This window comes from Chanodichthys erythropterus, chromosome 4 (assembly GCF_024489055.1).
Source record: "Chanodichthys erythropterus isolate Z2021 chromosome 4, ASM2448905v1, whole genome shotgun sequence".
Classification (NCBI taxonomy): Eukaryota; Metazoa; Chordata; class Actinopteri; order Cypriniformes; family Xenocyprididae; genus Chanodichthys; species Chanodichthys erythropterus.
Window position 1 is genome coordinate 11,608,773 of NC_090224.1, and position 13,949 is coordinate 11,622,721.

Genomic DNA, 13,949 nt, shown 5'->3' on the forward strand with positions numbered 1-13,949 from the left:
AAGGCCACGGTTAAAGATGCCATCAAATTGACAATTGAATTTACCTCGGCATAGTTGAATAACAAGAGTTAAGTACATGGAAATGACATACAGTGAGTATCAAACATCATTGTTTCCTCCTTCTTATATAAATCTCATTTGCGGAGTAAATTTAAGCAATTAAAGGGCCAGCAGCATGAATCGGTGCATAGTTAATGATGGCCAGTATAGGCAGTTAAAAAATTATTAAAAAAAAAAAAAATCTATGGGGTATTTTGAGCTGAAACTTCACAAACAAATTCAGGAGACACCTTAGACTTATATTACATCTTGTAAAAAAAAACGTTCGATGGCACCTTTAAGCATTGTTTCACACCATAGACTCATAGCATAATTCGTTAGCCTCATAGCATAATTGCCTAAGTCGTTTTTGGCCAAATTGTGATATCTGCCTTTGAAATATGATCTGGCCAATTATGCTATGAGGCTAACAACTTGTAGAAATGGGCGCGCAATTTATATATAACCTTGTGGCAATTACAGACAACATGAATTATGATGCCAGAATGTTGCAAATGACAAACTGCCTCAGTGCTTACTTCAGTAAATATCCATGCACTGTCAACGGCTGCATAAACTAGCGCTGTAGCTATTCAAAACAGTTAAAAAATGTTGAATGTTTAGTTAACTGTAGTGTTAAAGAGATAATTGTTTTTATGCTTCAAAAGACTTAATACAACTAAAGTGAACTTGCTTGACAATATTTTCACAAACGGACCAGCAGTTATTAAAACAGGTCATGTGCCATTCGAAAGAGTATTCATTCAGTAAATATTATAGAATAAATATGCAAATAAGATGGTTAACCCAGTTTACGTTTACAGTGTGGAATTTCGAAATTAGCAGGATTAATTAGCCTACTTAACACTAGAACTACCAAGGCAGTCATTTTGACCGTTTTAAAGATTTGCAATGTAATAACTTTGTTGAAATAAAACCCATATAACTACAGTTCCATGACTTTTCTTAAATTAATGTAAATTTTATTTTAACATTGTTATTTTATTAAAATTACAAAACACAAAAGAGTTCTGAGTATTTCTACCTTGAATGGCCATAGCGGTCAATTTGACCGCACATATTACAGGCGTTGTATCTCCTCAACGCTTTTTTCCGCCGTTAAAGATGTGCGTAGCTGTTGCCAAGCTGTTGCCTAGAAACCTTTCTCTGGCAGTTTTGTATGCTTTTGCTAAGCTAAAACTTAGCTTTACCGTCAAAATGGCAACAAGAAAGAAAATGACTGTCACTGAGGTTTTATCCTTGCTTGAGAACATTGATGATGCAGAGTCTGATGGAGGAGCAGAGAGCGATGTCTCTTGGTCTCTTGACAGTTCGTCTGACACTGATTCTGAGAGTGATTCAGAGATAATTCCAAAAAATAATAATATTTATTCATTCTAGATTTCATTAGAGGCTGCATAAAATTGTTCCCGATTCGTGTGGTCCAAACATTTCCGATAATGCTAAAGCATTGTAAACTCCAAAAGTCAAAATGTATTGAATAAAGACAGATGTAATCATTTCCAAAATTCACAATATGTTTTTATCTAACGAAATATTCTGCTTCATTTTATATTTGTTGACATTTTGACTTTCAAGAACAACATTTTAACTGCGGTGAAAAACTTTGATCTCCAGCTTGCCGGATGCAAATTGCGGAAAGCAAATTGCGGCATGCACTTTTGTGGGAGGTCTAGTAGCTCTTACACAATAATATCACGAACATATTATATTATGTATGCTTAAATTACCCCACATTTTTCATAAAACATGACCATAGAAGCTTTGAAGTAAATATAACATGACAAAAATGACATTCACTGCTGTCTGGTATGAACAGTCAAAATGACCGCTATTGGCAGTTCTAGTAGTTATAGAATTCCGGTAGTGCTAGTGTTAATAGGCCTATATAAGATAATAAGATAACCCATTACCTTTATCGGCGGTTTAGAAAGGGTTAACATTTTGAAGCGTGAAAAGCGCCAAACTTTTAAAGACAGCGAAAGTGTTCTGGCGCCATCTACCGTCAGCTGACTACCACTGCATATTAAAATAGTCCATTCCACTGTTATCATTAAACAGACCGACTTATTATTAATTTAAATATTTTAACATTACATTAAAATTATTCAAATGTAATTCTATTCTCAACATTTTAACATTCCTTAACTTAGCAAATGCCCCTCCACCTCCCCAAAATGCCCATTTTTCTATGATTTGTGAAACCTATCAATCAATCAATCAATCAATCAATCAAAATTTTATTTATAGCACAATAAGTACAACAGCAGTTGGCCTTTGTGCTGTACAAGAAGATAAATAAATATAATAATGCAATAATAAAAGGAGTTTACATCAGAAACACTAATTTGAAATCTTTAAAAATCAACGTTAAAAATCAAATACAGTTGTAAGCCTGAGAGAAAAGGTAGGTTTTCAACTTAGATTTGAATTCAGAGTCTGTGAAATTCAGACCCTCATGTTGTTCCACACCCGTAAGACCTTCGTTCATCTTCAGAACACAAATTAAGATATTTTTGATAAAATCTGATGGCTCGGCCTCCATTGGCAACTAGATAATTAACACTTTCAAATGCCCAGTTAAAACAGTTATTTAAAACAGTTCATGTGACTACAGTGGTTCAAGCTTAATGTTATGAAGCGACAAGAACACTTTTTGTGCGACAAAAAAAAAACAAAATAATGACTTTATTCAACAAAATCTAGGGATGGGTGATTTCAGAACACTGCTTCATGAAGCTTCAAAGCTTTACAAATCTTTTGTTTCGAATCATTATTGTTTCGGAGTGTACCATTCACATGAACCATTGAAATTTCAAAATGTTTTGAAACCCTTATGAAGTAATGAAGTCTCGTTTACTGAAATCACGTGACTTTGGCAGTTTGATACATGCTCCAAACCATTCGAATCAAAAGATTCGTAAAGCTTCGACGTTTCATTAAGCAGTGTTTTGAAATCGCCCATCACTAGCTATATTGTTGAATAAAGTCGTTATTTTGGGGTTTTTTTGGGCGCACAAAAAGCATTCTTGCCGCTTCATAACATCAATGTTGAACCACTGTAGTCACATGAACTGATTTAAATATGTCTTTAGTAGCTTTCTGGGCATTTGAAAGTGTTAATTAGTTTGCTGCCAATGGAGGCCCACTGAGCCATCAGATTTTATCAAAAATATCTTAATTTGTGTTCCGAAAATGAACGAAGGTCTTACAGGTGTGGAACGACATGAGGGTGAGTAATTAATGACAGATTTTAAATTTTTGGGTGAACTAACCCTTTGAATAAGTCCAAGTCCTCTTGTTGACCCATTACATGTGTGCTGAGGACCCCTAGTGTTTGCTTCACCGGATTAGGAACTTAATTCCTCCGCTGTACTATAGAGGGCGCTCTATGCGGAAGTGATGAGATCCATCACTGACTGCCAGACAGTAGGCTGCAGGAACCGTCAGGCTCGTTTAGCATACAGGACTGTTGCATTGTATTCGTGCAAAAACGTTTAGTTTATCATCAGACGCGGAATAAATTGCCTTCATCATGTCAAAGAATACAGTGTCCGACCGTTTCAGAAAAGTGGATGTGGATGAATACGACGAGAATAAGTTTGTAGACGAGGAAGAGGGAGGAGAAAACCAGCTGGGTCCAGATGAGGCAGAGGTGGATTCTCTCATCAGACAATATCCTTCTTTATTCACCAACATGTGCATGATCTGATAAAGTCTATATAGCTTATAAAATAATCTCCGTGTGCTTTATGCTTGAGTAGGTAATTATGACATCAGTAATGGATGTAACACGGCTAATTAAATGTTTTGCTACATAAAGTGTGCTTAAATAAATAATTGAAACGAATACCAAAAAGTGCTTATTAGCAGTAGAAGCTAGGCGATTTTATTTCGTTTTCATCCAGTAAGCTAACATGACATGATCTGATTTGGGTGTTCATAATTCATGAGTTGCCTGATACACCAGCTGGCCTGCAGATTTCTGTACATCAAAGACTCGACACAGACAGAACTGGGTTGTGATTTATTCTACACATTTACATTTACTTTACTAGACGAACATCCATCCAGTAGTATGCAACAACACTGATAAAGGTCCATCTTTATAGTTTATAAGTAAAGTGAGAGTAGCCACAAACTCAAATGCTGCATTATGAACATGCAGTAGTTCAAATTCAGATCTCTGAAATGTCCAGACATGTCTTGACATTCCAGACATTCTTTTTTAATAAAAGTGTTTCTGCAAAAAAGATGCAGATCTGTTAACTAACTGAGTTTACAAAAACTTTCCTGTCATATTGAAACTTGTGAATTATTTTAGTATAAGGAAGTTGAATTCATGTCCTTATATGTCAATTTTGGAGCAGCCAGGGCTTTATTTCCTGTTTCTAATGGTTTTTTTTTTTTTGTCCCGTGGTTTCCTTTTAATACCTCAAGTGCGGCCTGTCCACAGCATGCATAGATGTTGAAATTCTTTTTTTCTTAACTCCACTCTGCAAAGGGAATCTCATGGGTGCCCTGCAGGCAGTATTAAAAAATCCACCAATGAACACAAAGAATCAGAACGTCAAGGTGAGTCATGGCACCTTTTTTTCCTAAAAGGAAAAAGTACTTTCCTCTGATCAGATATAGAAAATCATAGCCTTTTTTTCTCAATTAAGCAGAATTTGCTGTTTTTGCAATTTTTATTTTTAAATTTAATTATTTAAAGGGGGGATGTAATGCTATTTCTGACTTATTTACACTGTTAAAGAGTTTCATTCTCATGCTAAACATGGCCAAAGTTTCAAAACACGAGCTGGACGTATGACATTGTATTTCTGTGCCAAATACACTACTTCTGGTTGTGGACATGTTTCACCAATTTTTTTTCAAGTATGGCCTATATCACGTAATAAAGGGAGGAATTCCTTGTATAGGCACTTCTCCGTGATAAGTATGCACACACACATCACCCAGAGCAAGAGCATGCCCATCTACGCGCTTCGTTCGAGATACGGAAGCCGAGAGATTTTTGAACATTGGCTGTGTCCCAATTCAGGGGCTGCACCCTTTGAAGGCTGCATACATCATCAAGGCAGTCTCATTTTAGAAAAATAACCATTAGATTGCAAAGTAAGAAAGAAATTACAGTATTTTACACTTCACAATGAATATCAGTCAATTTTATTACGGTTACTTTGCTTAAATATGACATCCTTGATGAAGTGTTCAGCCTTCAAGTGCGACCTCTGGAGGATGCAGCCTCTGAAATGAGATGCAGCTCCTGTCAACAAAGGAGTGTGTTTTTGGTTGTGAGGGAAAGATTACCCTTTTCAGCTTCCCAAAGAACCCAGCGTTAAAAGTGCTAAAGAGGATATTTTCGTCGACTGAGAAACCAACGACTGTTACTTAGTTTTTCGAGGGAACGCCTCCCAAAACTCGTGCAGGAGTATTGGAACACGAGTGTTTACCATCGGCATTCGCTGTGTCGTGTTAGTGGATTCACTATGTCGGACTCAACGTAGGTAACTCATAATCTGCAGTTGTTACTCCCGTCTCCTGACAAAAACATTGCATGCGGCGCCTGTGGAGTGTGGAAAGTTACTGGAGCGCGCAGCCACGCTCGTCTCTCACAAGGAACATCATGGCAGTGATTGACAAGCCAGAGGGCCAACGATTGGCTGATGGTTTTAAGGCCCTACCTCGTGCACAGATTATGTATATTAATATTATTACTTTCAGTGCACCTAATAAATAGTCTTTTATCAGTTAGTAAAGACAGTTTCAAGTAATATTGCAAAAATGTATAAAACAAAACATCCTCTTTAGCACCTTTAAGGGAACAGTGGATGAAGTTTGTTTTTCCGAGGCAGCAACGGAGTTGCACATGTATGTTTGTTTGTTCCCGGAATTTCGGTGATGAATGCTTTGTAAACAAGTCCCAGTTTGGCGCTGGATTTGCAGATATTAGGTGGCGAGTAAAACTGCATCAAATGTCTGTGTTTTGTTGGCAATCGGCATAAAATGTAAACAACACGAACGTTTTTGTTCCCTTTTTATTTATAATAACGTCGCAGCTAGCAGACGATCTCTACGCAAAATCTGCGCACGCTCGTGATTCTTTAGCTCCGCCCACGGCACTGACGGCAGACACGCCTCCGGGAGCTCAGCTGTTTTTCGGAAAGACAGTACAGTGTATCTATCTTTTATAAATATGATCAAACTAAAGACTTTTTGGAGATATGAAGGATGCACTACTACTCTATAGGTACTCAAGATTAACATGAGATTGGCAGAAACTGTGATAACCCCTCTTTAAAAAAACAAAAATCAACATCACTTTCCCACCGAAAATGCGCTCCCTCAGCTGGACTGAGTGGCTAAAAAACCTGCCGCATGACTGGATTTAATTGGGGAAACTGTAAAACAAATGAATTACCCTAAAGGTTGGACTCGAAAGTGTTCCTTGCAACTTGTCAAATAAACCTAATCCATGGATATTGACATGCAGCCAGGAGTCGTGTTTCCTGACATTTTTATGTGCCTGATTTCAATGCCGGGGAAATACAAAAAGCAAATCTGCCTGTGAATATTTTATATAACTACAATATAGGTAAGTTTAAATCCGCGTAATCACTTATATCAATGTTATATTGTCATATTGTCCAGCCCTAAAATATATATATAGTTTTATAGTATAGTTTTTGTCAGTGTTGTTTATTTAAAAACACCCAATTATGCAGAATATAAGATGGAAAATATTTAATTGATGAGTCGTCTACATAATATATAACAATTCAATATATACGGTATGATTTTACCTCAAAATCCAACAATTCCACACAAAATGATAACTGCAAATCCATGTTTCTCTGGAGTCCAGCTGTTTCTGTGAATTGCAGTGATCCATTTGCTTCTTTTTTTCTGTAGCTTTCGGCACTCTTTAAATATATACCTCAGGTTTTGTGTCAAAGCTATTTGTACAGTCAGTCTTAAAGCTCTTTTCCGTTTTGGATGTGTTTTGTGTGTCTTTCGCGACATTCACGCTGAAAACCAGTGCTGCCGCTCAGTCTTTTGCCACTCAGTGGGCGTGACCAAAGTCGTAACAGTTGACGGTGACGTCACGTGCATACCCTCTATTGCCTAGATTCATTAATAGGAAACACCTGTAAATGTAACCCCTCCTGTTCGAACCATCCGCTCTAAGTGGGTCTCGAACCCCGGTCCGCCGGCATGGGAGTCGGGCACTCTAACAAGGAGGATAAAGACCGTGGTCTCTAGTGTCAGTCGCTAGATCGCTTCGTGAGATCAGGGGAGTGAGGTTTACACACACAGCTCTTAACGGCCTATGTCCTCTACAAAAACATGCAGCTGACTTCTCTATTTATACATCATACTTGTAAAGTGACAGGAACCAGATGATAGTTAGCTTTTTCTGACATTTTGTAGGATCGTGCTGAAGGTCTGGTGCTGAAGGTGCTCAGCGCCTTCAAGAGTACTGACATAGAGAAGGGAGTTCAGTCTCTGGATAAGAATGGAGTGGACCTGCTCATGAAATACATCTACAAGGGCTTTGAGCGACCGTCTGAGAACAGCAGCGCAGTCCTGCTGCAGTGGCATGAAAAGGTATGGTTAAAGGGTTAGTTCACCCAAAAATGAAAATTCTGTCATTAATTACTCACCCTCATGTCGTTCCACTTCCGTAAGATCTTCAGAACACAAATTGAGATATTTTTGATGAAATCCGAGAGGTATATGACTCATCCATAGGCAGCAATATAATCAACACTTTCAATGTCCAGAAAGGTACTAAAGACATCGTTAAAGCAGTCAAAAACAAAACAAAAAAACAAAATAAAACAAAAATAACCACTTTATGCTACACTCACTTCTCTTCCCTCTCACTGTCCTTGCATAGTTGCTGCAGTAAGCACAGTGAAGGCTTTCAAGTTTACGTCCGAAATCCATCTCAGTATTGGCCAAATCTGATCACGTGAGCAGCACAATGCATGCGTTTGATGATGACGCAGGCGTTCTGATGTAGAACCTGGAAGCACTGGATGTAAACAACGTATGAAAATGACAAGGAAGAGAAGATATTGTTGAATAAAGTGATTTTTTTGTTTTGCTTTTGGCCGCAAAAAATATATTAAGGTTGAACCACTGCAGTCAAGTCGACTTCAATGCTGCGTTTACACCGAACGGTGAGCCCGAATTTGATGCCCCAGACGCGTCTAGTTGGACGCTTGAACATTTTGAAGTCAGACGCGCGTACAATTCACTCAATTCGCATATTCGCATCATGGGAGGGGCTTTCATCTCTTTCTGCACAGATCCTCTGAATAAACACAATCTCGTCAGTTGGAAACCTGTAGCGGCAATTTAACTCTGTTATGCCGGCCGACTTTTGCTAGCTAGAAGGTGGGCTAGTATCAACGGCTAAAATCATGCAAAAAGTTTTACAACTAACCAGATTGTCCGATTTTTTTTTCGCTTATTCTCTTCCAGGCAAGGTCCTTTTTCTTCCTGTCTCGATAAAAATATAATGACACATCATAGAGCTCAGGGTGGCCACACACAGCAACATCTTTGTTCTGGTCTCCACCACTGATCACATCATAAACGTCACTACCAAAGGAGTCCCTGATTGGTTAACGCGCCGCGAATTTATGCCAAAGTTCAGATTTTTCAACCTGGGGCGTTTGGGCGTCAGACGCTCAATTCGCGCGTCAACGCGACTTAACATGTAAATCAGACGCCCCAGATGTGTTCGGTGTGTACGCAGCATAACAATGTCTTTAGTATCTTTCTGTACAGAGCCCAGCACATGACATGCAAGAAAAAAAAAATTAAATCGTGTGCACGATTTACTAAATCGTTCCCTTAATCTACTAATTAATTCGCACGATTTAGTAAATCGAGGGAACGAAATAGGATATTGTGCGCACAATTTAGTAAATCGAGGGAACGATTTAGTAATTCCTGCGCCCGATTTAGCCTACTATTTTTTTTTTTCCTGCATGTCATGTCCGGGGCTCCGCATTTCTGGACCCTGAAAGTGGTGATTATATTGCTGTTTATGGACGAACCAAATACCTCTCGGATTTCATCAAAAATATCTCAATTTGTGTTCCAAAGACAAACAAAGGTCTTATGGGTTTGGAACAACATGAGGGTGAGTAATTAATGACAGAATTTTCATTTTTGGGTGAACTAACCCTTTAATAGCAAAGCGTGTGTTATGCTCTTAAAAGAGGTCAATAGCTCAATTCTCAATTCTCCTCAGGCTCTCTCTGCAGGTGGAGTGGGCTGCATTGTGAGAGTCCTAACAGCCAGGAAAACAGTGTAAACTGCAAGCAGATTAGCACAGCACAAAGAAAAACAACAACAACCCAGTAGCGGGAAATCCTGCCGAGACACTCAGAACAAAGCGATGACTTTCCACAGGAGACTCAAGAGGACCTCTCATCTAATTTCAATGCGTGACCTCACCTTCTTCTGTCATATCACTCTTCACTCACCGTGCCATCAGTTGTATGTTAGACTTACCGTAGCTTCTCTCAGGAATACTTTTCTATGCTCTTCTGTATTGTATTCAGCAATTCTGAATACAAGGGGCTTGTTGGAGTTTTATAAAATCTTACGTTTGCTATAACCTTTTATTATTGATAGCAATTTACTTGCCACTCTTCTTCAAGAGAAATGGCCATGTAACCTCTATTATCTTAGTGTGTGAATGGCTTGAAATGAACAGTCACAGACAGGTCGGAGCGTCTTACTGGCACTACGTCTGTCCACATTGACTGTCGGATTATGAATAATACTCTTCGGTGCATTAAACCTTCCCGTCACTGATCCCCTCTTGTTTGTTCTAAATCACCAGGCGTTATCCCATAGTATTTATTTTTCCATAACCAAAGCGCATTAGCTCTTATACTCGTCCAAGACGTAAAGTAACATTGCAGATCTTATGCATCATCTGAAACAGCTGTTTGATTTTCATAGCAGATGAAGTCTTCTCACTAATCTGTGACTTTCACTAATGCTGTTGTAATGTATTGTCTTAATGTATCTGTTTCAGCATTCCAAAGCACTTATTGCCGTGGACCATGGTTATCGTATGTGTCAGAATGCATATGTCTGTATCCATTGTATATCAGGAGGTGTTTTTTAAGCCAACTGTGTTGAATACTTGCCTCAAAGCATGATCCAGTCTGATCTGAGACATATCATCTGATCAGGGACCTGCCTCTACAATGCAGTAATACAGAATGACAAAATGCAAACACTCAAAAAACCAAACCGGTATAATGACTGCCTTACAAAATACTCCTTTTTAATGTTTGTGCTTTTCTGATATTATAATAATAATAATAAATTGTTAAATATACATCTGATGACTTGACTTTTATATTTTTATTTTGTATATGTAGGAATATTATGCTGAAAGCTCTATTGAGAGCCTCAGATGTGTGTCAACTTTGTTTTTACAAACTGAGGGTCAAAATTATTTTCCCTGGTAATCGATATTGTCAGTGAAATGGCATTTAACCCAGTATTCCTTCCAATGTACACTACAATTCAAAAGTTTGGGTAGTAGTAGTAATTTTTTTTTGTTCACCAAGGCTGCATTTATTTGATCAAAAATGCAGCAGTACTGTGAAATATAAACTTTTATTTGAATATATTTTAAAAAAGTAATTACTGTGATGCAAAGCTGAATTTTCAGCAGTCATTATTCCAGTCTTCGGTGTCACATGATCTTCAGAAATCATTCTGATATGTTGATCTGATGCTCAAGAAACATTTATTAGGGGCCAAGCACCGAAGGTGCGGAGGCACCTATTTGTATCTGTTGGCGTTTTTATTTTTGATTCTTCTTCCGCTCTTGAGTCTATGGCAGCCCATAGAACCGTATGGTAAAAAGTTGTGAAATTTGGTACACAGTTAGGGGACAGTCTGATCTATGTCCATAGCAAATTTGGAGTCTCTAACTCAATCCCTCTAGCGCCACCAGCTGTCCAAAGTTGCACTTATGTTTATGTTAATAACTTTTGAACCGTAAGGGGTAGAAACAAAATTCTCTGATTCCTTGGGTCAAGACAAATCGTTTGCACCCTATGACGTCATTTTCCGTCATGAAAATTTTTCCGCCATTTTTAATTTTAACTTTTTCGAACTCCTCCTAGGCCATAACTCCTTTATCATATTCAGACCAAACTTGGTACATGTCATCACAAGCATGACCTGAGGCATCATGCAGTGTTTCGGTGCAGCGCCACCTACTGGTGCGGAGATATGAAAAATTGATATTTTTGCTTATAACTTCTGATTGGTTTTTATAATTTATATACAACAATTTTTTTATAACAAATTTATAACAAAATTTACAAAAATGCTAATAACTTTTGACTGTATTAACTGATTGTAATGAAACTGGTCTCAGTAGATTCCTTGGGTCATGCTGAGAACATAGATATCAAATTTGCCATAGTCGCCTGTACTTCCTGTCAGCCATATTGTTTTTCTTTAAAAACCCACTTTTTCTAACTCCTCCTAGACCGTTGCTCTGATTTTCACCAAAATCGAACCATATCATCTTCAGACCATGCCGACAAAAAGTTATGGATTTCAAGTCGATACGTCAAACCATTTTCATATACCGGAGCAATGAATTTGAGGCATGATGCAAACCCACTCTTGAAGCTGTATCTCTGCAATGCTTTGACATATTGACACCAAACTTTGCAAGTGTCATTGTCACCTCACTCTGACCATACCACATTAATTTGGTCACAGCGCCACCTATTGGTCGAAAGTGATGAACCAGTAAATCCTCATTTTTGATCATTTTTCAGCTCTTTTGCCTAAAATGATCTTAATAGGTCTTTAATTGCTCACAGTTGTAGTTGGTCTGATGCTCCCAGCCATGTTGGCTGGCTTCTTGTGCCGTTTTTGTGCTTGGCCCCATAATTGCTGCTTGCAGCTATATTTATTATTATTATCAATGTTGAAAACCATTTCCAGGAATCTTTGATGAATATAAAGTTCAAAAGAATGGCATTTATTTGAAATAAAAGTCCAAGTGTCTATAATATATATATATATATGCCTCCTCTCGTACTGATTGGGTAGAATTTCTGAACATGCTCCTCCCGAACATCTTACTGACCCCAAACTTTTGAACAGCAGTGTATGCAGCTCTGAAATTAATATATCAAAATTAATAGATTGTACATTTTATTGTATTTTTTTAAAAAAAGGGAATACAACATAGTATTACAAATAAAAAACGCAAATACTTATATACATATCATGACAATAGAATACAACTTGATTACTGACAAAAAATACTGACTAAAAAAAAAATACTCCAAATGTGTATGAACCTGTAATGATAATGAGACATTGCTATTATGTGCATAATTACTGGTTGACAATACTCTCTTCTAAAGTAAAGGTAGTGCTTACCTGAGGTGGACATCCTTTTCATTTTTACTGCAAACCCAAACCTCATCATGTTAACAAGCACAAACTTAAACCAATAAAATCTTCCCCGTCTCATTTCATAGAAAGCAATGGAGGGAATTGAGTTTCTTTCATATATTCAAGCAATTCCCAATAAGTTAATAGGTAGACATATATGCAAATGTATTCTATATTACCACCCATAGTCCTGCTGTACATTCTGATGAAGGATTCTTGCAGCCCGCGGAGCGGCTGAACCGTTAACCTGCCTGCAGTCTTAAAACTGGTTTCAAGTCTCTCCAATGAACTCCAGAGAGCAACGTCATCTGTCTGCAGACTCTTCAACTCGGCTCTTCCAGCCTACAAGGCCTTACATGTCAACATGACCTGTGAGAATCTCTTCAAGTGGCGGATCTGCACTCACACATACACACTCTCACACAAAGACACGCACTTCTCAGTCATGCATGTACAAAAACTGCACCGTTCTCAGAGGTTGCGCTTTAAAAGATTTTATCCAGATGGACTGGGTTGTACATTTTCTATCATGCTCTATTTTTATCAGCAAATTACTGATATGGCTGATTTTTTTTAATGCCACTGACATTACAAGAGTCTTTTTTTGGCCTTTTCTTACATATAATTTGGTCTCACAATCTGGCCACTTAATTCAGTGATCAATATTTCAAAATATTCCACTGGCATACACTTGCAATCTCTCGTTTCTCTTGCAAAATCTGCTCCCACAGCTCTGTCCTGGTTTATTCTCGCAGGGGTGCTTTAAAAACTTAATTTTCTTCCCTTTTCTGCACTTCTAATCTCATTTAGAAACACTTAATGTGGGAATATTAATAACAGGGACATTATGGGAACCAGATTTCTTGTTTTTTATCTGTCAAAATGACAAGAAACATTGTTTTCAAAATTCGTGAAATTACTTTTCTTTTTTTTTTGCGCAACCTCTGATCATTCCCTCTCTTCATAGGCTGTGGTGCGTAGTAAAGTGCTCAGTACGGATAGGCTGAGACAGCGATGTAGACAATGAAGGTGGTCTGGTACTCTATTCCTCCGTCGGCGCTGTAAGACAGGGCTCGTACCTTCATGCGGTACGTGTGAGGTTCGCGCAGTGGCCGGGTGGTGAACAGAACACCTTTGAGGTTTTCGTCCCGGAGGGCGAAAGGCAGAGTCGCGTCCTCGTCGACCACTAAGAAGGAAGTGCGGGGGTGGACGACTCCATCCTGGGTGTAGGCAACCAGCCGGATCAGGTCCTGATTGGCGGCGATGCCGAAGGGCAGGGACAGCAGTTTGTACTCCAGTGCATACGGGCTCAGGGCGCACTCCAGATCATTGGGCGGACAATTCTTCAGGCAGAACCTGAGAGAAGCCGAACTCACTTTATTTAAAATTATCAACTAAGAAAAAACAGACAATTGCAA

The 13,949-nt window shown here is 38.4% G+C and overlaps 2 protein-coding genes across 4 annotated transcripts in view; one reads left to right on the forward strand and one right to left on the reverse strand.

Moving 5' to 3' along the window:
* Nucleotides 1-3,448: 3,448 nt before the first annotated feature.
* Nucleotides 3,449-10,387, forward strand: arpc5b (actin related protein 2/3 complex, subunit 5B). 2 transcript variants are annotated; one of them, XM_067383100.1, is made up of 4 exons: nucleotides 3,449-3,734; nucleotides 4,562-4,635; nucleotides 7,495-7,671; nucleotides 9,332-10,387. In XM_067383100.1, the coding sequence occupies exons 1-4, from the start codon at nucleotides 3,596-3,598 to the stop codon at nucleotides 9,392-9,394; spliced, it is 453 nt and encodes a 150-aa protein (XP_067239201.1). In that variant the 5' UTR covers nucleotides 3,449-3,595; the 3' UTR covers nucleotides 9,395-10,387. The 2 variants fall into 2 exon arrangements, with proteins under 2 accessions (XP_067239201.1, XP_067239200.1); XM_067383099.1 differs by having other exon boundaries at nucleotides 3,449-3,715; nucleotides 4,501-4,635.
* A 1,805-nt stretch (nucleotides 10,388-12,192) lies between these two features.
* Nucleotides 12,193-13,949, reverse strand: part of hmcn1 (hemicentin 1) — a 91,514-nt gene continuing 89,757 nt past the window's right edge. For both annotated transcript variants that reach the window (XM_067384101.1, XM_067384099.1), the window contains one exon: nucleotides 12,193-13,887. In XM_067384101.1, coding sequence (XP_067240202.1) covers nucleotides 13,521-13,887 — 367 coding nt within the window. In that variant the 3' untranslated portion in view covers nucleotides 12,193-13,520. The remainder of the gene's footprint in view (nucleotides 13,888-13,949) is intronic.

What these genes read in the sequence shown, in the direction of transcription:
- arpc5b (XM_067383099.1), top strand. Translation starts at nt 3,596, where the DNA reads ATGTCAAAGAATACAGTGTCCGACCGTTTCAGAAAAGTGGATGTGGAT. An exon ending in TGGGTCCAGATGAGGCAGAG is followed by an intron (nt 3,716 to 4,500) that starts GTGGATTCTCTC and finishes TAATACCTCAAG; the next exon opens with TGCGGCCTGTCCACAGCATG. An exon ending in TGCTGCAGTGGCATGAAAAG is followed by an intron (nt 7,672 to 9,331) that starts GTATGGTTAAAG and finishes AATTCTCCTCAG; the next exon opens with GCTCTCTCTGCAGGTGGAGT.